Genomic DNA, 22,777 nt, shown 5'->3' on the forward strand with positions numbered 1-22,777 from the left:
GGTGACAATTCAATACCTCAACAGAAAAAGCCTGGGTTTGTCTCCACGACCCTCTCACTTCAAGGGAATGGGGAGCTGAGTGAGGATTTATTTCTTCAAATGAATGTTTCCATTCCAGTTGCCAACCAGACACAAAAATCCACAGAGGAGCAGCGAGCAAGTCCAGGGAGGGGCCTGGCAGTCTCAAACTACAAGAGAGGAGATTCCATCTGAACATGAGGAAGAACTTCCTGACTGTGAGAGCCGTTCAGCAGTGGAACTCTCTGCCCCGGAGTGTGGTGGAGGCTCCTTCTTTGGAAGCTTTTAAACAGAGGCTGGATGGCCATCTGTCAGGGGTGATTTGAATGCAATATTCCTGCTTCTTGGCAGAATGGGGTTGGACTGGATGGCCCATGAGGTCTCTTCCAACTCTTTGATTCTATGATTCTATGATTCTTGCAAAATGGGCCCATGCAAAATGGGGAGAGGCCAGCCACCCCAAGGCTTCTCCGACAGCACAGCAAATGGAGCAGTCCAGCTGGGGAGCAAAAGGGGAAACTCTAGTCTCCAAAGAAAGGGATCATCCTTCTGTAAGAAGGAAATAGGACAGGGAATGTACTATGAACATGAGCTTCAAAGCTCAGGTGTTGGGACACATAGATCTTCTTGGCACACCGGTATGTGTGGCATCCAAACTGGTGTATGAATGGCAGGATGGGAAGCTCTAGGAGATATGGAGAGCAGGAAAGCAAGCAAAAGTGGACAGAATGGGGCAGAGGAGCTGCCCTTGCTGCCTTGGCCGCATCTTTCTTCCTGAAGCAATCAATGGTGGAAAGAACCTCCTTGTCATCTCCACCAGGCCAGGAAAGAAGCTCTATCTACAGAGGTGAAGTAGGGTCATGAGCGATGGAAAAGAGGGCAGAACTCGCCCCACTGACTTTCACCATTGAAGGCTGGGTTGCTAGGCTTTATCTGGAAAAAAGGAAGAAAAAAGGCACGGGTAAGACTCCATTTCATGCATGAGCTTTGGAAAGAGAGTGGGATAAAAAACCTGCAATTAACAAATATACTGTAAAAATCATAATCTCATAGACCAGTGGTTCTCAACATGTGGGCCCCCAGATGTTTTTGGCCTTCAACTCCCAGAAATCCTAACAGCTGGTAAACTGGCTGGGATTTCTGGGAGTTGTAGGCCAAAAACATCTGGGGACCCCAGGTTGAGAACCACAGTCATAGACCCTGAAGAGACCTTGAAGAGACCCCAAAGGTCATCCAGTCCAACCCCCTTCTGCCAGGCAAAACCTTCCCCACAGATGGCCATCCTGCTATCATGAAATATGTAAGGTTTGAATTGAATTGTACGAACGGTGTGTGGTTGGGGTCTATGTAGCCTAAAGATGCCAGCCTAAGATTGAAATCTGGAAAACTACAAGAAGGAGGTGAAGAATTCATGAACTGCAATTAAAAGTTGCTGATGAGAACTGTGGTGGAGGCTCCTTCTTTGGAGGCTTTTAATCAGAGGCTGTATGGCCATCTGTAGGGGGTGCTTTGAATGTGATTTTCCTGCTTCTTGGCAGAATGGGGTTGGACTGGATGGCCCACCAGTCTCTTCCAGGAATATGATTCTATGACCATATCTAGCTGTTGAACTTTTGGTGGAAAATAACATGTTTACATAGTCAAACACACTCACCCAAGAACCCGCAGGTCTTGAAGCATTCGTCTTCTGTCTCGAAGTTGTTCTTGTTCCCGCCGCAGCCTCCGTAGACGAAGGGCTCGCATTTCAGGCTGGAGGCGTTGTAGAAGAAGCGGGAGAACATGGCCTTGCAGTTGCCACAGATGGAAGGCAGCTGGCAAAAGTCTGCGGCAAGCAAAGAGAAGAGTGGGATTCGGACTGCGGTTACCATTGTGGGTTGCATAAAGCGATAATTTGGGTCAGAGGGCTACATTCACCTTGGAGGCTGGCACGCCAAGAACCACAGAGTTCTAGCATTGGAAGTCATCCCAAGGGCCAACCAGACACAACCAAAGCCCTCCTGACAGATGTCCATCCAGCTTCTGTGTGCCATCTCTTTTCCAGCCTTAGGGTGGACAAAGCATACTGAAATTGCCCTGAAGCCACTAAGGAACATTTGGGACTATATTTGCTTTGCCAAACTGTTTCCCCAAAGTATTGGGGCCCTGGGGGTCCCTATGCTGTCTATGGAGCCCCCTTTTCTCCAACCGTGACGGAATTCTGCAAAGGGATGGCATTCAATTTACAGAGAAGGGACACCCAGAGTTAGTTTAGGCTATCGAATAAATGCAGTTTGGCACCACTTTAACATGCGATGGAGTCCTGGTGTTAGAGACCCTAAATTGGGTCTTCTTAGGTCCACATCACGGGAACACGAAAGGAAGGAGACAGTCCCAAAAAAAGTTAAAAACCAAGGTTTTATTTTAGTTTCTTCATGAAGAAGATGGACAGCCTGACAGCATACGCAGATGCTCTCCTTCAAGTGACTGCCGCCTCTTCTCTTGAATTCTGCACATCTTTATACACCAGTGCAAACAACACAGAGGAGAAGTACCACTGACATCAACAATGTTAACCTTTAACAAAAGAAAATCGCAAGTTTCTTCTTGACTCTATTTCCTGCGCTTTGAAGCAAATGCAAGCAGTAAAATGTCATCTCTAAAAGAGATGCATCTGAACTTTTAACCATTTTTTTCCCTCCTTCTTCCAGTGAGGGGGCACATTTCTGTGCCGTTACAAAGCTTAGCTTATTGTTAATTTTCACCCAAAGCCCCTTGAACTACAACTCCTTCACTGGGACTTGTAGTTTGGGGAGGCACCTGCACTCTTTAGTAGAAAAGATGCTCGAAAACTACAATTCCAAAGTGTGCATTGCCATGAGCCATGGCGGTTGAAGTGGTGCCAAAAATCCATTGATTCTCCCGATGCACTCAGAAGGAAACAGACATCTTTGACAATCACTCAGGGTGTATCTACACTGTTGAACTAATGCAGTTTGGCACCAGAACTCAATGCTATGGGATCTTGGGAGTCATAGTTTGGTGAGCACCAACAACTCCTAGGATTCCATTGCACTGAGCCATGAAAGTTCAAGTGGATTCAAAGTGCATTCGTTCTACTGTGCAGCTGACAACAAACCCACAAAGTTCGCATCCAGTGAGATGTTGCTTCCATGGAATGAGAATCCTAGAGTTGGAAGAGACCCCAAAGGCCATCCAGTCCAACCCCCTTCTGCCAGGCAGGGAGGCACAATCAAAGCCCTCCCAGTAGATGGCCATCCAGTCTCTGCTCAAAAACCTCTTTTTCTTTTATGTAGCAACCATAAAAGAGGAAGGTGGACGTTCTGGGAGGACAACAAAGCCTCTTATGTCACATTTAGGCAGATCTGCTTTCGACTGAGCTGTCAGGAAGTGGTTGGGAATCTACGAAACCACAAATAAATCCACGAGGCGTTAAAATTGCTGCAGGGCTCCTTCTTGTTTTGCTTTTGCATTGGATTTCTGCAGCATGCAAGGGAGGGAGGGCGACCCACTGCAGAACCAGACAGACTGGATCTCGTCTGCCACGTGCACGTGTTTAGACACCGGCATGTGCTTCTTCAGGGGTGACTGAGTCACGCTTCACACGCCCTGGGAAACCCACGCAGGAATCCCACATCAGAAGAAAACAAAGAAATCCCAGAGTAGGCAAGGACGGCAATGAGTATCTCCTGCCTTTGAGTCCTCTTTAGCTGCCTTGGCTCAGTGGTAAGGAAGCATGGGATTTGTAGTTAGGTGAGGGAGCAGCACTCTTGGGCATGGAAGGCTCAGGAACTATGACTTCCAGGATTCCATCACATTCAGCCATGGCAATTAAAGTAGTGCCAAACCACATTCATTCTACAGTGTAGATATACCCAGAAGGGGAGTCAATGATTTGGGGTGCATCTAAATTATGGGGTGAATGCAGTTTGACAACATTTGAGCTGCCATTGGGGAGCGGTGGTGCAATGGGTTGAACACTTGTGCTGCTGAACTGCTGACCTGAAGGTTGGCAGTTGAGTTCCACGGGACAGGGTGAGCTCCCGCTGTTAGCCCTAGCTCCTGCCAACCTAGCAGTTTGAAAACATGCAAATGTGAGTAGATAAATAGGTACTGCTTCTGTAGGAAAAAGCAAAAAGACACTCCAAGCAGTCTCAAACAGCATTCATTCTACAGTGTAGATATACCCAGAAGGGGAGTCAATGATTTGGGGTGCATCTAAATTATGGGGTGAATGCAGTTTGACAACATTTGAGGTGCCATTGGGGGGCCATGGTGGTGCAATGGGTTGAACACTTGTGCTGCTGAACTGCCGACCTGAAGGTTGGCAGTTGAGTTCCATGGGACAGGGTGAGCTCCCGCTGTTAGCCCTAGCTCCTGCCAACCTAGCAGTTTGAAAACATGTAAATGTGAGTAGATAAATAGGTACTGCTTCTGTGGGAAAAGGCAAAAAGACACTCCAAGCAATCTCAAACAGCATTCATTCTACAGTGTAGATATACCCAGAAGGGAAGTTAATGATTTGGGGTGCATCTAAATTATGGGGTGAATGCAGTTTGACAATATTTGAGCTGCCATTGGGGAGCCGCGGTGGTGCAATGGGTTGAACCCTTGTGCTGTTGAACTGCCGACCTGAAGGTTGGCAGTTCGATTCCATGGGACAGGGTGAGCTCCCGCTGTTAGCCCTAGCTCCTGCCAACCTAGCAGTTCGAAAACATGTAAATGTGAGTAGATAAATAGGTACTGCTTCTGTGGGAAAAGGCAAAAAGACACTCCAAGCAGTCTCAAACAGCATTCATTCTACAGTGTAGATATACCCAGAAGGGAAGTCAATGATTTGGGGTGCATCTAAATTATGGGGTGAATGCAGTTTGATAATGTTTGAGGTGCCATTGGGGGGCGCGGTGGTGCAATGGGTTGAACCCTTGTGCTGTTGAACTGCCGACCTGAAGGTTGGCAGTTCGATTCCATGGGACAGGGTGAGCTCCCGCTGTTAGCCCTAGCTCCTGCCAACCTAGCAGTTTGAAAACATGCAAATGTGAGTAGATAAATAGGTACTGCTTCTGTGGGAAAAGGCAAAAAGACACTCCAAGCAGTCTCAAACAGCATTCATTCTACAGTGTAGATATACCCAGAAGGGAAGTTAATGATTTGGGGTGCATCTAAATTATGGGGTGAATGCAATTTGACAACATTTGAGCTGCCATTGGGGGGACGTGGTGGTGCAATGGGTTGAACACTTGTGCTGCTGAACTGCCGACCTGAAGGTTGGCAGTTGAGTTCCACGGGACAGGGTGAGCTCCCGCTGTTAGCCCTAGCTCCTGCCAACCTAGCAGTTTGAAAACATGCAAATATGAGTAGATAAATAGGTACTGCTTCTGTGGGGAAAGGAAAAAAGACACTCCACGCAGTCTTGCTGGCCACACAACCTCCTTGGAGGTGTCTACAGACAATGCAGGCTCCTCGGCTTGAAAATGGAGAAAAGCGCCTCTCCCAGAGCCGGAGATGATCATCGCTTCCAGAGCCGGAAATGAAAGGAGAAGCCTTTGCCTTTCTCTGTGTATTTGTGTCTCATTGCATGCCACACAGCATTTTATTTGAGAACACAGAAATGCTGGACCACTCTCACAACCACCATGTCACGATACACAGAGAAGCCATTGAAATCCACAAGAAGCATGTGGACAATTTCAACAAAAAGGAGGAAACCATGAAAATGAACAAAATCTGGCTAACAGTATTAAAATAAACTGTAAAATTAGAACAGCACAACAACAGAGAGGAAACAATCAGGCACTCTCAACAAAAGATTCCCCCCAGGCACTTCCAAGCCATTAAATGTTAATCAAGGTGGTCAGTTGAAACATTCCCACCTAGCTCCAGCAGACAAGAATCATTTGTCCCACCCTGGTCATTCCACAGATATATAAACCCATTTTCCTAGTTCCAACAGACCTCCCTACCTCTGAGGATGCTTGCCATAGATGCAGGCAAAACATCAGGAGAGAATGCCTCTAGACCATGGCCATATAACCTGAAAAAACCTACAACAACCCAGTGATTCCGGCCATGAAAACCTTCGAAAATACAAAGCACTGAATGTTTGCCTGTGTCTGTTTATATGCCGTAATCTGCTCAGAGTCCCACTGGGGAGAAGGACAAAATATAAATAAAGCATTATTGTTGTTGTTGTTGTTGTTATAACGCAACAAGATTAGTACACAGCAAAAAAAGATCACTATAGAATCATAGAATCATAGAATCAAAGAGTTGGAAGAGACCTCATGGGCCATCCAGTCCAACCCCATTCTGCCAAGAAGCAGGAATATTGCATTCAAATCACCCCTGACAGATGGCCATCCAGCCTCTGTTTAAAAGCTTCCAAAGAAGGAGCCTCCACCACACTCCGGGGCAGAGAGTTCCACTGCTGAACGGCTCTCACAGTCAGAAAGTTCTTCCTAATGTTCAGATGGAATCTCCTCTCTTGTAGTTTGAAGCCATTGTTCCATTGCGTCCTAGTCTCCAGGGAAGCAGAAAACAAGCTTGCTCCCTCCTCCTCCCTGTGGCTTCCTCTCACATATTTATACATGGCTATCATATCTCCTCTCAGCCTTCTCTTCTTCAGGCTAAACATGCCCAGTTCCCTAAGCCGCTCCTCATAGGGCTTGTTCTCCAGACCCTTGATCATTTTAGTCGCCCTCCAATACAACTACGCTAGCTGTTGTACTGGATCGCACATCAGACACTTCCACAAGCCGGTACAGGTGGTCCCAGTGTTGATCAGCACACTGGGTGCAGTGCCTAAAGACCTTGGCCTGCACTTAAACACAATCAGCACTGACAAAATTACCATCTGTCAGCTGCAAAAGGTGACGCACCTGGATCTGCATGCGTTATTTGCCGACATATCACTATGACCCTCATCCAATGATCAATGATCAAGACCAAACTTGGCATACAGAGCCCCCATGAGCCACTCTCCATCCTGGTGCAGTTTGGAAGAGGATGGACCACAGATGATGGGACTCGCAGTACCTTCACTAACTTCTGTCAGCTGCAAAAGTCCCAAGGGCAGTGGGGACGTTCCTGGAAGGCTTGCATCATCTCCGCAATGGTATGCTTCCAATGTCAGCAGCACCCGCATGACGCAGCCACTGATGTGGTTCACACCCAGCATGAAACCCAGAAACACATGGGATGAGCCATAGGGGAAGGTGCAGAGATATATGCAAATGCCTCCTTCTCCCTCTTCTCTCAATTCCTGGATGCCAGAATAATTGCAAGGCTAAGATTTCCATGGAACAACCCAATGTGCGTATACATTGTGGAATGAATGCAGATTGACCCCACTTTAAACTGCCCTGGCTCAATGCGATGGAACCATGGGAAAGAATCATAGAATCATAGAATCGAAGAGTTGGAAGAGACCTCCTTGGCCATCCAGTCCAACCCCATTCTGCCAAGAAGCAGGAATATTGCATTCAAATCACCCCTGACTGATGGCCATCCAGCCTCTGTTTAAAAGCTTCCAAAGAAGGAGCCTCCACCACACTCCGGGGCAGAGAGTTCCACTGCTGAACAGCTCTCATAGTCATAGAATCATAGAATCATAGAATCCTAGAGTTGGAAGAGACCTCCTGGGCCATCATCCAGTCCAACCCCATTCTGCCAAGAAGCAGGAATGTTGCATTCAAAGCACCCCTGACAGATGCCCATCCAGCCTCTGTTTAGATGCTTCCAAAGAAGGAGCCTCCACCACACTCTGGGGCAGAGAGTTCCACTGCTGAACGGCTCTCACAGTCAGGAAGTTCTTCCTCATGTTCAGATGGAATCTCCTCTCTTGAAGTTCGAAGCCATTCTGCCATTGCGTCCTAGTCTCCAAGGAAGCAGAAAACAAGCTTGCTCCCTCCTCCCTGTGGCTTCCTCTCACATATTTATACACGGCCCTCATCATGTCTCCTCTTAACCTTCCATTCTGCAGGCTAAACATGCTCAGCTCCTTAAGCCTCTCCTCATAGGGCTTGTTCTCCAGACCCCTGATCTGCTCCCTCCTCCCTGTGGCTTCCCCTCACCTATTTATACATGGCTATCATATCTCCTCTCATCCTTCTCTTCTTCAGGCTAAACATGCCCAGCTCCTTAAGCCGCTCCTCACAGGGCTTGTTCTCCAGACCCTTGATCATTTGTGTCGCCCTCCTCTGGACACATTCCAGCTTGTCAACATCTCTCTTGAATTGTGGTGTCCAGAATTGGACACAATATTCCAGGTGTGGTCTAACCAAAGCGGAATAGAGCATGGGGAGCATGACTTACCTAGATCTGGACACTATGCTCCTATTGATTCAGGCCAACATCCCATTGGCTTTTTTTGCCGCCACATCACATTGTTGGCTCATTTTTAACTTGTTGTCCACGAGGACTCCAAGATCTTTTTCACACGTACTGCTCTCGAGCCAGGCAGCAGCATATTCCACTGCCATAGATGTGGGCGAAACATCAGGAGAGAATGCTTCTGGAACATAGCCATACAGCCCAGAATACTCACAACAATCCATATTCCACTTTAATGACTATCATTGTGTGCACTGGATGCAGCCTGAGATGCTGTCACTCACCCACTCATGGAGAGCAAAGAGAGCGAACCCTTTACTTGTGGTTGGTGATGGATGGTCCAGAGGCATTTATGTGACACCTGCGACCCACCTTCCAAAGGCATGATTGGACTTACGTAACATGGAATACTTTCCAGCATTGTCATTGCAACTCCCACATCTTATGGCCATGACACACAGTCCCAAACAGCCACCTCTCCACAAATGGAAACTTGCAGGACTGGACACAACCCTGGACATTTCTGTCTGATGCTGGACATCTGCATCCAATTCTGGGTTTAGAGGCATGCGTGCTTTTGTGCATGCATGAGCATTGTACATATGCATGCTCCTTGCAACCGGTTTTGCATTGGGGCATACTATACATTGGTTTGTGCAAGGCTGCAATTCAATAATAGGTTTCTGATCTGCAATGAATGTGTGGCACTGTGAAAGTAATATTATTCTTTGCCTCTTTGCTGTAAAAGTTCCTCCCTTGGATATTCTTGGCAGAACTACGAAGGAGACAGACGATAGATAGATAGATAGATAGATAGATAGATAGATAGATAGATAGATGCCAGAGAGACATATTAGTCAATGTACAGATTGATGCATAGATAGATAGATAGATAGATAGATAGATAGTGAGATAGATAGTAAGATAGATAGATAATATGTAGAAAGACAGACAGGTGGTTGGATGCCAGAGAGACATATGTCAATGGACAGATTGATGGATGGACGGACGGACAGACGGACAGACAGATGACAGCTAGGTATGTGGATGGATGGATGGATAGATAGATAGATAGATAGATAGATAGATAGGTTTGTTATTGCTAGGTATGTGGAAAGATAGACAGACAGACAGATAGATGCCAGAGAGGCACATAAGTCAACAGACAGATTGACAGCTAGGTATGTGGATGGATGGATGGATAGATAGATAGATAGATAGATAGATAGATAGATAGATAGATGATTGCTAAGTATCTGGATAGATAGGTTGGGAGATAGGTGTGTGATTGCTAGGTATGTGGAAAGACAAACAGACAGACAGACAGACAGACAGACAGATGACAGAGAGACACATAAGTCAACGGACAGATTGACAGCTAGGTACGTGGATGGATGGACAGATAGATAGACCAACAGACAGACAGGCATGCACTACGTAACAAAATTTGAAAATGTTTCTTTTCCTGGTTTGAAAGTGTTATTTCCTGTTTCCTTGTGTGGTCCTTACTTTGAAAGTAGTTGTTCTACTCCAGAAACTTCATTTCCGCGGCTGCCACAAACTAGGTTGAATTGGTTGATGAGATATTCATTGAAAAACTATAGCAAAATGTGCTACAGAAGGATGCCCCTCGTTTGTTTCTTTATGATAGAACCAATTAGGCAATGACATTTACGACCCAGGAGCAATAATCGTGTTACATAGTGTAATCCTTAAAGGAGAAAGAGAAAGAGATGGATGGACAAATGGCCTTGGGGGGGTCCCAAAAGCTGGCCTGGAAGGTCATGGCAGGGCACAGGGTGTCCCTGGGCAATGCACTCACCAAAAATGGCCTCCTGGCAGACATAGCCGCAGTCTCCAGGGCAGCACTTCTGGGTGGCTGGGCACTGGGCATCGCTGGCGCAAGTGGAGCAGGACCCGTTCTTCTCGCAGGCGCTGCAGTCCTTCTCGTCAAAGACATCGCCCAGCGGAGGCACCTGGAAGCAGTAGCCCTTCTTGGCTGCAAAAGGAAGGGAGACTGTGGGAGCCCACGCTGCTCCTCTTGCCACTGGGATCCATGGCACACAGAGTGGGGAGGCAGGAAACACCTAGGGCAGGTGTGGGCAAAGCCAGGCCCAGGGACCCTTTGGCCTCTTTTCTCATCTTCTTGTACCTGCAGACTCTGCGCTTTCCACAACCTTTGAACTTAACCACAACACAACTACTTCCTATATAGGCTTGAACTTTGTATGACCTCTACATGTCACATCTTGTTTCTTAAAAACATTTTCTTCCATGTTGCTCCTTTTCTACAGAGAAAGGGTATATTTCTCTTTTGGTGTTAATTTCATTGCTTAGCATTTGGAAATTTCACTCAAAGACCCTTTCAGTTCAAGTGGTGTTCTTCCTTTTGGGGAAGAAATGTTCTGCAAAGGATAGTCCATTTTACAGGAGGAGGAGGGGGAGTAAAGTACTTCCTCAATATTTTGTGTTGTAAATTAGTTAAAATAGCCTCCCTGCGGTACCTAAATTTCCTACTTGACAGATGCAACTGTTTTTTTGGGCTGCAAAGGTGGACAGCAAGCTAGACACTTTTCCACTGCTTAGTTCCCCCTTTCCACTTCCCATATCATAAATGAATGAGGGTTGTTTCCATGATGGGGACATGTTTGGTGGGAATAACAGGAAGACTGGGGGAAATGGACAACAAGTTAAACATGAACTCTCTGCCCCGGAGTGTGGTGGAAGCTCCTTCGGATGGCCATCTGTCAGGAGTGATTTGAATGCAATATTCCTGCTTCTTGGCAGGGGGTTGGACTGGATGGCCCATGAGGTGCGTTCCAATTCTTTGATTATATGTTTCTATGAGCCAACAATGTGATGCAGCAGCAAAAAAAAAAAAAAACCAATGGGATTTTGGCCTGCATCAATAGGAGCCTAGTGCCTAGATCAGTGGTTCTCAACCTGGGGTCCCCAGATGTTTTCGGCCTTCAACTCCCAGAAATCCTAGTAGCTTGTAAACTGGCTGGGATTTCTGGGAGTTGTAGGCCAAAAGCATCTGGGGACCCCAGGTTGAGAACCACTGGCCTAGATCTAAGGAAGTCATGCTCCCCATGCTCTCTTCTGCCTTAGTTAGACCACACCTGGAATATTGTGTCCAATTCTGAACACCACAATTGAAGGGAGATGTTGACAAACTGGAATGTGTCCAGAGGAGGGCGACTCAAAGGGTCAAGGGTCTGGAGAACAAGCCCTATGAGGAGCGGCTTAAAGAGCAGGGCATGTTTAGCCTGAAGAAGAGAAGGCTGAGAGGAGACATGTATAAATATATGAGGGGAAGTCCTAGGGAGGAGGAGCAAGCTTGTTTTCTGCTACCCTGGAAACTTGGACGCAATGAAGCAATGGCATCAAACTACAAGAAAGAAAGGAGATTCCACCTGGACATTAGGAAGAACTTCCTGACTGTGAGAGCCGTTCAGCAGTGGAACTCTCTGCCCCAGAGTGTGGTGGAGGCTCCTTCTTTTGAGGCTTTTAAGCAGAGGCCGGATGGCCATCTGTCAGGGATGCTTTGAATGCGATTTTCCTGCTTCTTGGCAGAATGGGGTTGGACTTGATGACCCATGAGGTCTCTTCCAAATCTAGGATTCTATGATTCTATGAAATGGTTTTACTCCCCTCGTAAAATGGACTATTCTTCTCTGTCTAGCGCCCTCTTTTGGCCTCCACCTGGATAATAGAACAGTACCCTTAATTCTGTTCTCCTTGGGAATTTTCAGTGCAATATATAAAAAGATACACAAAGTATTATGTTATTGTCAGGCCATTATATGCTAATCAAGGTGGTCAGTTGAAACATTCACACCTAGCTCCAGCAGATAAGAGTCCTTTGTCCCACCCTGGTCACTCCACAGATATATAAACCCTTTATCCTAGTTCCAACAGACCTCACTACCTCTGAGGATGCTTGCCATAGATGCAGGCGAAACGTCAGGAGAGAATGCCTCTAGAACATGGCCATATAGCCCGGAAAAACCTACAACAACCCAGTGATTCTGGCCATGAAAGCCTTCGACAATATTATGTTATTGTTGTTGAAATTCCAAATATGATGTCATATGAGAGGTTTATGACTTATATACACAATATAGAGGAATAACTTCTCTTTGTCATAGATAAATGTCCATATTAGAATAATAGAATCATAGAATCAAAGAGTTGGAAGAGACCTCTTGGGCCATCCAGTCCAACCCCATTCTGCCAAGAAGCAGGAATATTGCATTCAAATCACCCGACAGACGGCCATCCAGCCTCTGTTTAAAAGCTTCCAAAGAAGGAGCCTCCACCACATTCCCTCTGGGGCAGAGAGTTCCACTGCTGAACGGCTCTCCCAGTCAGGAAGTTCTTCCTAATGTTCAGATGGAATCTCCTCTCTTGTAGTTTGAAGCCATTCCTCCATTGCGTCCTAGTCTCCAAGGAAGCAGAAAGGAAGCTTGCTCCCTCCTCCTCCCTGTGGCTTCCTCTCACATATTTATACATGGCTATCATATCTCCTCTCAGCCTTCTCTTCTTCAGGCTAAACATGCCTGAAGATAAACATAATAGTCCTATTTGTCTAATGAGTCATGTAGTTTATCTACATGAATACGGACATTTTTCCATGACAAAGAGAAGTTGCTCCTCTATATTGTGTATATAAGTCATAAACCTGTCATATGACATCATATTTGATTTCCAGTGCAACCCCAGTCCACCCCAGTTTGGAAGGAGAATCCATACACTTCTCTTCCCTAACTCCCACTCTCCTTCCCTAAGGCACGTACCTTCTGCTGAACTGGGGGCCGAGGAGGCCAGGTGTTCCCCGAAGGTGAGCAGAAGGAGCGCCAGGGCGAGCAGGTGCCTGTGTGCCTCCATGGTGCCGGTGTCCCTCTGAGCCCTGCCCTCTGAGCCGGGCTGCATTTAAAGAGAGCCAGGCAGGCGGGGATGCGCCGGGGCTTGCCACACCACAAGCAGCCACCGCCGCACACCAAACATTCCCCGGTAATCTGGCCCAGCCCAGCCAGGCACGTTCCCAAAATATGGGGGCGGTGAGATGGGTGAGTCCCGGGTTGGGGAGACTAGTCGGACTGGAGCTCAGTTTGCGGGAGCCTCTCCTTGCTTGGCGTCAGAAGGGATGGTCAGGTGGACCGGCCATCCAGAAGGATAGGTCCCTAGACTTGGAAGAGACCCCAAGGGCCATCCAATCCAAGGAGACACCAGCCACACAGCCATCCAGCATCAGTTGAAACATTTCCAGAGAAAGTGACTCCACTGATCTCATAGACTCATAGAATCCTAGAGTTGGAAGAGACCTCATGGGCCATCCAGTCCAACCCCCTGCCAGTTGGCCATCCAGACTCTGTTTAAAAGCTTCCAAAGAAGGAGGCTCCACCACACTCTGGGGCAGAGAGTTCCACTGCTGAACAGTTCTCACAGTCATAGAATCCTAGAGTTGGAAGACACCTCATGGGCCATCCAGTCCAACCCCATTCTGCCAAGAAGCAAGAATATTGCATTCAAAGCACCCCTGAAAGATGGCCATCCATCCTCTGTTTAAAAGCTTCCAAGGAAGGAGCCACCACCACACTCTGGGGCAGAGAGTTCCACTGCTGAACGGCTCTCACAGTCAGGAAGTTCTTAGAATCATAGAATCCTAGAGCTGGAAGAGACCTCATGGGCCATCCAGTCCAACTCCATTCTGCCAAGAAGAAGGAATATTGCATTCAAAGCACCCCTGACAAATGGCCATCCAGCCTCTGTTTACAAACCTCCAAAGAAGGAGCCTCCACCACGCTCCGGGGCAGAGAGCCATCCAGAGAGTTCCACTGCTGAACGGCTCTCACAGTCAGGAAGTTCTTAGAATCCTAGAATCCTAGACTTAGGAGAGACCTCCTGGGCCATCCAGTCCAACCCCATTCTGCCAAGAGGGAGGAATATTGCATTCAAATCACCCCTGACAGATGGCCATCCAGCCTCTGTTTAAAAGCTTCCAAAGAAGGAGCCTCCACCACACTCCGGGGCAGAGAGTTCCACTGCTGAACAGCTCTCACAGTCAGGAAGTTCTTCCTCATGTTCAGATGGAATCTCCTCTCTTGTAGTTTGAAGCCATTGTTCCATTGCGTCCTAGTCTCCAGGGAAGCAGAAAACAAGCCTGCTCCCTCCTCCCTGTGGCTTCCCCCGACATATTTATCCATGGCTCTCATCATGTCTCTTCTCAGCCTTCTCTTCTTCACGCTAAACATGCCCAGCTCTTTAAGCCACTCCTCATAGGGCTTGTTCTCCAGACCCTTGATCCTTTGAGTCGCCCTCTTTCTCTGGACACATTCCAGCTTAGAGTCAACATCTCCCTTCAATTGTGATGCCCAGAATTGGACACAGTGTGATTCCAGATAACGTGGTCTGACCAAGGCAAAATAGAGCATGGGGAGCATGACTTCCCTGGATCTAGGCACTAGACTCCTCTTGATGCAGGCCAACATCTCATTGGCTTTTTTTGTGGCTGCATCCCATTCCTGGCTCATGTTTAACTTGTTGTCCACGAGGACCCCAAGATCTTTTTCACACGTACTGCCCTCGAGCCATGCGTCCCCCATTCTGTATCTTTGCATTTCATTTTTTCTGCCTAAGTGGAATAATGGGAGCATTCTATAGCAAGATTTATGTAAATCTATACTTAAAGTTAAAGTAGTGCAAAACGTGGTTCATTTGACAGTACAGATGCAGCCGTCACCAAATGAAATTGGTGTAGGAGTGGGCATGTCAGTCATGAGTGTGAATGTGCGTGAAGGAGGGAACTTTTGAACTCATTCCTGAATAATCAATGTCATCATAAACTTGATTTATATTCCGCCCTGTCTCCCCGTGGGGACTCAGTCTTGGCAATCACCTTGGGTGCCCGGTGAGCCTTGTTTCTCCACCGCAGGGTGTTGCTGGAAAGGCAGGCAGGGGAACAGAGGTTCATTCAACCACATTTGCAACCTTCATTTTTAAGTTCCACCAAAAATGCCGGTCCAGGATTAAAGCCCTGGGAAAACAAAGGGATGGGAAGCCCAGTGTTTCGTCACCTTTTGGCACGTGTCAGCAACGGAGCACAGACAGACAGACAGGGAAGGTGAATTATAGGTTGCAAGGAGTCACACACCCTGGAAAGAAGCAGCAGCAGGTTACAAAGCAGGCACAGTTTGAAAGAGTTACGCAAAGGCAGGAGTGGGGATCATAGAATCCTAGAATGCTAGAGTTGGAAGAGACCTCATGGCCATCCAGTCCAACCTCATTCTGCCAAGAAGCAGGAAAATTGCATTCAAATCACCCCCGACAGTTGGCCATCCAGCTTCTGTTTAAAAGCTTCCAAAGAAGGAGCCTCCATCACGCTCTGGGGCAGGGAGTTCCACTGCTGAACGGCTCTCACAGTCAGGAAGTTCTTCCTCATGTTCAGATGGAATCTTCTCTCTTGTAGTTTGAAGCCGTTGTTCCATGTCCTAATCTCCATGGAAGCAGAAAACAAGCTTGCTCCCTCCTCCTCCCTGTGGCTTCCTCTCACATATTTATCCATGGCTATCATATCCCCTCTCAGCCTTCTCTTCTTCAGGCTAAACATGCCCAGCTCCTTAAGCCGCTCCTCATAGGACTTGTTCTCCAGACCCTTGATCATTTGAGTCACCCTCCTCTGGACACAGTATTCCAGCTTGTCAATCTCTCTCTTGAATTGTGGTGCCCAGAATTGGACCCAATATTCCAGGTGTGGTCTAACCAAAGCAGAATAGAACATGGGGAGCATGACTTCCCTGGATCTAGACACTCGGCTCCTCTTGATGCAGGCCAGAATCCCATTGGCTTTTTTTGTCGCCACATCACATTGTTGGCTCATGTTTAACTTGTTGTCCATGAGGACTCCAAGATCTTTTTCACGCGTCCTGTTCTCGAGCCAGGCCTCATCGTCCCCCTTTCTGTATCTTTGCATTTCGTTTTTTCTGCCAAAGTGGAGTATCTTGCATGTGTCCCTGTTGAACTTCATTTTGTTAGTTTTGGCCATTCATCTCTCTAATCTGTCAAGATCCCTTTGAATCCTACTCCTGTCCTCTGGAGTCTTGGCTATCCCTCCCAATTTGGTGTCGTCTGCAAACTTGATGATCCTGCCTTCTAGCCCTTTATCTAAGTCATAAATGAAGATCCTGATCAGGACCAGGCCCAGGACAGAAGCCTGCGGCACTCCACTCATCACTTCTTTCCAAGATGAAGAGGAAGCCTTGGGGAGAATCACCCTCTGGTTTCGTCCATTTAACCAATTCCAGATCCACCTCACCGTAGTTTTGCCTCGCCCACATTGGACTAGTTTCCTCGCCAGAAGGTCATGGGGGACCTTGTCAAAGAAGGCCTTCCTGAAATCCAGGTACGCTCCATCCACGGCATCATTCCCCGCATCTACCCAGCTTGTAACTCTATCGAAAAAAGAGATCAGATTAGTCTGGCATGACTTGTTTTTGATAAATCCATGTTGACTCTTAGCGATGACTGCATTTGTTCCTAAGTATTTGCAGACCACTTCCTTAACAATCTTTTCCAGAATCTTGCCCGGTATCGACGTGAGGCTGACCGGACATTGGTCATTGTTTGGGTCATCCTTTTTTCCCTTCTTGAAGATTGGGACCACATTGGCCTTCCTCCAATCTGCTGGAACTTCTCCCGTTCTCCAAGAACTCTCAAAGATGGTTGCCAATGGTTCCGAAATGACTTCCGCTAGTTCCTTCAATACTCTTGGGTGTCGTTGATCTGGCCCTGAAAGGGGACTTGGACTCGTTTAGAGCGGCCAGGTATTCCTGGACAACTTGTATCCCAATTTGGGGTTGGATGTCCTCTAATCCCTCATCCACTCCATCTTGCTGAGGTTGAAGATGACTTTCTATTTGTGAGAGATCCAGGTTCCAATCTCCACATGCCAAAAACTTCATTGGGGTACGTCTAAACCAGTGGTTTTTAACCTTCCTAATGCCGTGACCCGTTAATACAGTTCCTTATGTTGTGGTGACCCCCAACCATAATATTGTTTTAGTTGCTACTTGATATCTGTCATTTTACTACTGTTATAAATCGTAATGTAAATATCCGATATGCAGGATGCATTTTCCTTCACTTGACCAAATTGAGCACAAATACCTGATACACCCAAGTTTAAATACTGGTGAAGTTTGGGGAGGATTGGTTTTGTAATATGGGAGTTGTAGTTGCTGGGATTTATAGTTCACCTATAATCAAAGAGCATTCTAAACTCCACCAGCAATGGATTTGAACCAGACTTGGTACACAGAACTCCCATGACCAACAGAAAACACTAGTAGGGTTTGGTAAACATTGAACTTAATGTAAATATCTGATATGCAGGATGTATTTTCATTCACTGGGCCAAATTTGGCATTTGGGAGTTGTCGTTTATTTTTGTCATTGGGGAGTTGTAGTTGCTGGGATTTCAATCAAAGAACATTCTGAACTCCACCAACAATGGAATTGAACCAAACTTAGCACTCAGAACTTCAATGACCAACAGAAAATACTAGAAGGGTTTGGTAAACATTGAACTTGAGTTTCTGAGTTATAGTTCACCTATATCCAGAGGAGTGTTGTGGATTCACACAATGATGGATCTGGACCAAACTTGGCATGAATACTCAATATGCCTGAATGTGAACCCTGGTGGAGTCTGGGGAAAACAAACCTTGACATTTGGGAGTTGTTGTTGTTGGGATTTATAGTTCACCTACAATCAAAGAGCACTCTGAACTTGACCAACAACATAATTGGGTCAGACTTTCCACATGGAATCACCATGACCCAAAGAAAATACTATGTTTTCTGATGGTCTTTGGTGACACCTTTGACACCCCCTCATGACCCACTCAAGGGTCCTGACCCTCAGGTTGAGAAACACTGGTCTAAACTGTTGATTTGACAAGTGGAGTGCCATCAGCAGGGTTCCGCCCTGGGCCCAGTCCTGTTCAACATCTTTATTAATGACTGAGATGAAGGGTTCGAAGGCAGGATCATCAAGATTGCAGGCAACACCAAATTGGGAGGGATAGCCAGAGGACAGGAGCAGGATTCAAACCATCTTAACAGAATAGAGAGATGATGGGCCAAAACTAACACAACGAAGTTCAACAGGGACAAATGGAAGATACTCCACTTTGGCAGGAAAAACAAAATGCAAAGAGACAGAATGGGGGACGATGAGGCCTGGCTCGAGAGCAGTACGTGTGAAAAAGATCTTGGAGTCCTCGTGGACAACAAGTTAAACATGAGCCAGGAATGTGATGGTGCAGCTAAAAAATCCAATGGGATTTTGGCCTGCATCAATAGGAGCATAGTGTCTAGATCTAGGGAAGTCATGCTCCCCATGCTCTATTCTGCCTTGGTCAGACTACACCTGGAATCACACTGTATCCAATTCTGGGCACCAAAATTGAAGGGAGATGCTGACAAATTGGAATGTGTCCAGAGAAGGGCGACTCAAATGATCAAGGGTCTGGAGAACAAGCCCCATGAGGAGTGGCTTAAGAAGCTGGACATGTTAAGGAGGAGGAGGAGGAGGAGGAGGAGGAGGAGAAGGAGAAGGAGAAGGAGAAGGAGAAGGAGAAGGAGAAGGAGAAGGAGAAGCAGAAGAAGAAGAAGAAGAGGAAGAACTTTATTTTTCCATCCCACCTCCATCTCCCCGAAGGGACTCAGGGTGGCTTACATGGGACCAAGCCCAGGGAACAATTAAAAGCAGAGCAATAACAAAATGCAATTTAAACGCATAAAACAAACACAATAACAATAGACAAGCATCAAGCAACAAAAGAACTAATTTGAAAAAGGGGGGGAGGCCAAAATACGGGCTGATTAAAGAGTAATTGGTTCAACAAGTGGATGGAAATGTATAATAGCATAGGAAATATCCTTAAAACAGAGCAATCTAACAGGATCAGAAATAATTCAGTTTGACTTACAAAATCTGAATAGTAATGTAATATAGGAAATTCTGGTTGAATGATAATTAGGTTGCGATACCGGTCGTATGTCATGGGGTTGTCAGTCATGTTTAGCCTGAAGAAGAGAAGGTTGAGAGGAGCCATGATAGCCATGTATAAATATGTGAGAGAAAGTCACAGGGAGGAGGGAGCGAACTTGTTTTCTGCTTCCCTGGAGACGAGGATGCAATGGAACAATGGTTTCAAACTACAAGAAAGGAGATTCCACCTCAACATGAGGAAGAACTTCCTGACTGGGAGAGCCGTTCAGCAGTGGAACTCTCTGCCCCAGACAGAGTGTGGTGGAGGCTCCTTCTTTGGAGGCTTTTAAGCAGAGGCTGGATGGCCATCTGTCAGGGGTGCTTTGAATGCAATCTTCCTGCTTCTTGGCAGAATGGGGTTGGACTGGATGGCCCATGAGGTCTCTTCCAACTCTTTGATTCTATGAATGAATGTAGTTTGGCATCACTTGAACTGCCGTGGCTCAGTGCTATGGAATCCTGGGAGCTGTAATTTGTTGAGGTTGAGCTCTCTTTGAAACCATAACTTCCAGGATTCCGCAGCACTGAGCCATGGCTGTTAAAGTGGCATCAAGCTGCATTAGCTCAAAGGCAGTCAAAACATGGATGGGCACCTCTTCATCTTTCTCCTCGTTCCAAAGCAACTACTGAAGATGGACCAGAGGCCCGAAGTATCAGGGAGTGATCTCTGTGGCTGGATGCCATGGCTCGTTACAAGGCACCACACCCTCCAGCGGTCCCGATTTGGCAAGGACAGCATCAGGCTCCATCAACACTGCCGTAGGCTGCAGTTTCAGAATGCAGATGAACTTCATTAAATCGGATTATATGGCAGTGTAGACTTATATGGCAGTGTAGACTCCCTCCTCCCAATGACTTCCCCTCACATATTTATACATAGCTACCATGTCTCCTCTCAGCCTTCTCTTCTTCAGGCTCTTTTAGCCACTCCTCATAGGGCTTGTTCTCCAGACCCTTGATCATTTGAGTCACCCTCCTCTGGACACATTCCCGCTTATTTATTGATTTATTTCGTACATTTCTACCCCGTGCTTCTCCCCATAAGGGGACTCAGGGTGGCCTCACATAGGCATCAAATGATGCTAACAGTGAAGCTCGTCAACATCTCCCTCCAATTGTGGTGACCAGAATTGGACACAATGTGATTCCAGGTGTGGTCTAACCAAGGCAGAATGGAGCATGAGAAGCATGACTTCCCTGGATCTGTTATAGAGCATGAATTTAGGGGTCTTTGCCAGGAGGCACAGACCTGTTACGGGAGGGTCCCCAATTTCCAAAAATCCAGGAGATCAGTGAAGAAGGAAGAGACAGAGACAGCTTTTGCAAGTTCACAGAATTTAATGCTTACCCAGGGTAAGGGTGCTCCAGCTTCCAAAAATGGCTGATGTGGCACAGAGCACTACCCCAAAGCATCCAGTATTTATAGGCAGAATTTCCTAGTTTGCACATGCGCATATGGGTCTTGACATTTAACAATCTAATCATTATCAATTTGTCCTCGAGAAACCGCGGCCAAGAACATTTGTTGGCAAGATACAATGATTTCCACTGTTCCCCTTTACATCAGCTGACCAGCCACATTCCCAAATGAATTACGTAAAGGTGAATCTTTAGAATGAATCATAACTTCATATATCTCTTTTTACACATATACGACTCCATATATCTTCATATATGTATCTCTTATTCAAAGCAAGCATTTCCCTTATTAATCCGTCTGTAATCACAATACATTATTTTCCTATATTCTTATTAGAATATCATAGGACTGAATTACCTGCTATTTACATCAGATGGAGGATAGATGGCGCTGTTGTACCATATCTTCAAATGTCCTAGTTTTTGGATCAATAATTATCGATTTACCTGTAGTGCCAATTCTCTGACCTTCCACATTTAGCACATAGCCTTGGCTTCCTCAAATATTGACTTAAGATATGGCTCCTTCCTTATTCTAGTTCCTTTCCCATCTGTTAGTTTCCCTTCCACCAGAATTCTCTGCTTCCCAGCCTCAAGAACGGACAGGTAAGCTTTTAAGGTAAGACTTCTTCATTAATTCCATTAATTCCTAATTACTTTTTCCCTAATGACTGCCACAGACCAATCTGACTCTTTAAAGAGTTCGTTACCCTGGTAAAACAGAGAGAAGCACCCAATCCCTGATTTTTCCCAATAAAAGGTCTCACCAAGTGGAAGGAATTGCCACTGAGGTTTATTAGCAATTCAGCTGAAAAGGATGCAGAGCGGCAATCATTCGCCAAGCAGAGCATGTGGTTACAGAAGTAAAGGCCATTTTTATAGAAAATACAGAGTTGTGAGTTTCAAAATTCCCGCTCCCCCCTCCCGCCCAGTTCGAAGGGGATTGGCTGACGCGCAAACAGCTGGGAGGAGGCTTGGCCGTCCCCCATGCATCAGGGCCAATCACGGGGCTTTTGCGGGGTGCCAGGGCCAATCAGGAGGCTCCTGCTGCCTCGACGCTCCAGCGAATCAGAAGGGAGGGATGCGGGACGAAGGGAGACAATGCATTCTGGAGTGGATTATGGAGTTTTAATGTCCTTAGGCTTATCAAGGCTGGGGATCAGCCTTCCAGAGAAGCCACTTTATTGTCCTGAGATGGGTCTGTGATAAGCATTGATGGCTTAATCCGAGTTTTCCTCTTACAATCAGATAGGGCACAAAGGGGAAACTTTTGTGAATGTCCTTAGTGGAAAGATTTGAAAGAAAAACAGCTTGGAGGAGAAGAGGACTTTCCTAAGGTCATCTTCCCCCCATTGTTATATGATTAAAAAGTCTGCCAAACAGAAATCCTAATGGTGGCCCAACTCCGAAGTCAAAAGGATTTCCTTGATTATTGTCCATGCGAAGAATGTCCAAAGAGAAGGGTCTTTTCATGATTGCTGATGGCTTTTTCAGAGGCAGGGCAGCTTCCTTGTAGATTTCCCCCAAGGAGAGGGGAAGGGGGCAAAAGGGTCAGGGCAAGGCCAAATACATGAAGGGAAATATAGAAATACAGGAGAAAATATGAAAATATAGAAATCATAACACAGAGAGTAAACCCAACTACCTTCCCCCAGTGTCCATAAAGGGAAATATATCCATGAGAGGGAAAGAGAGTCCCTTGTTTGTGAGATGGGGGACCATCAGGAGCCCAGGTGTTCCTCAGATGGGAAAATTCAAATACTTTTGTGGCATGATTTTCAGTAATAAATTGGTTACTTTCTGCTGTAAACATATGAAAATAGGGCATAAAGCCTTGATTAAATGATACACACCAAACTGACCAAGGCTTAACCCTTATTATCCAGCCTGGCATCCTTGCCCTTAGCAAAACTGTAAGTTACTATCTCTTAAGGGGGGGGGGGGAGGTCATGTTCG

General features: G+C 46.5%; 1 protein-coding gene across 1 annotated transcript; it reads right to left on the minus strand.

The window, feature by feature from the left end:
* Positions 1 to 422: 422 nt before the first annotated feature.
* Positions 423 to 13,284, minus strand: LOC132772706 (eppin-like). Its single transcript, XM_067468312.1, has 4 exons — positions 13,146 to 13,284; positions 10,169 to 10,345; positions 1,673 to 1,840; positions 423 to 951 (listed from the first exon to the last, which is right to left on the minus strand). The coding sequence occupies exons 1-4, from the start codon at positions 13,279 to 13,281 to the stop codon at positions 941 to 943; spliced, it is 492 nt and encodes a 163-aa protein (XP_067324413.1). The 5' UTR covers positions 13,282 to 13,284; the 3' UTR covers positions 423 to 940.
* Between the last annotated feature and the right edge of the window lie 9,493 nt (positions 13,285 to 22,777).

Source organism: Anolis sagrei, chromosome 4 (assembly GCF_037176765.1).
Source record: "Anolis sagrei isolate rAnoSag1 chromosome 4, rAnoSag1.mat, whole genome shotgun sequence".
NCBI classification, from domain to species: domain Eukaryota; kingdom Metazoa; phylum Chordata; class Lepidosauria; order Squamata; family Dactyloidae; genus Anolis; species Anolis sagrei.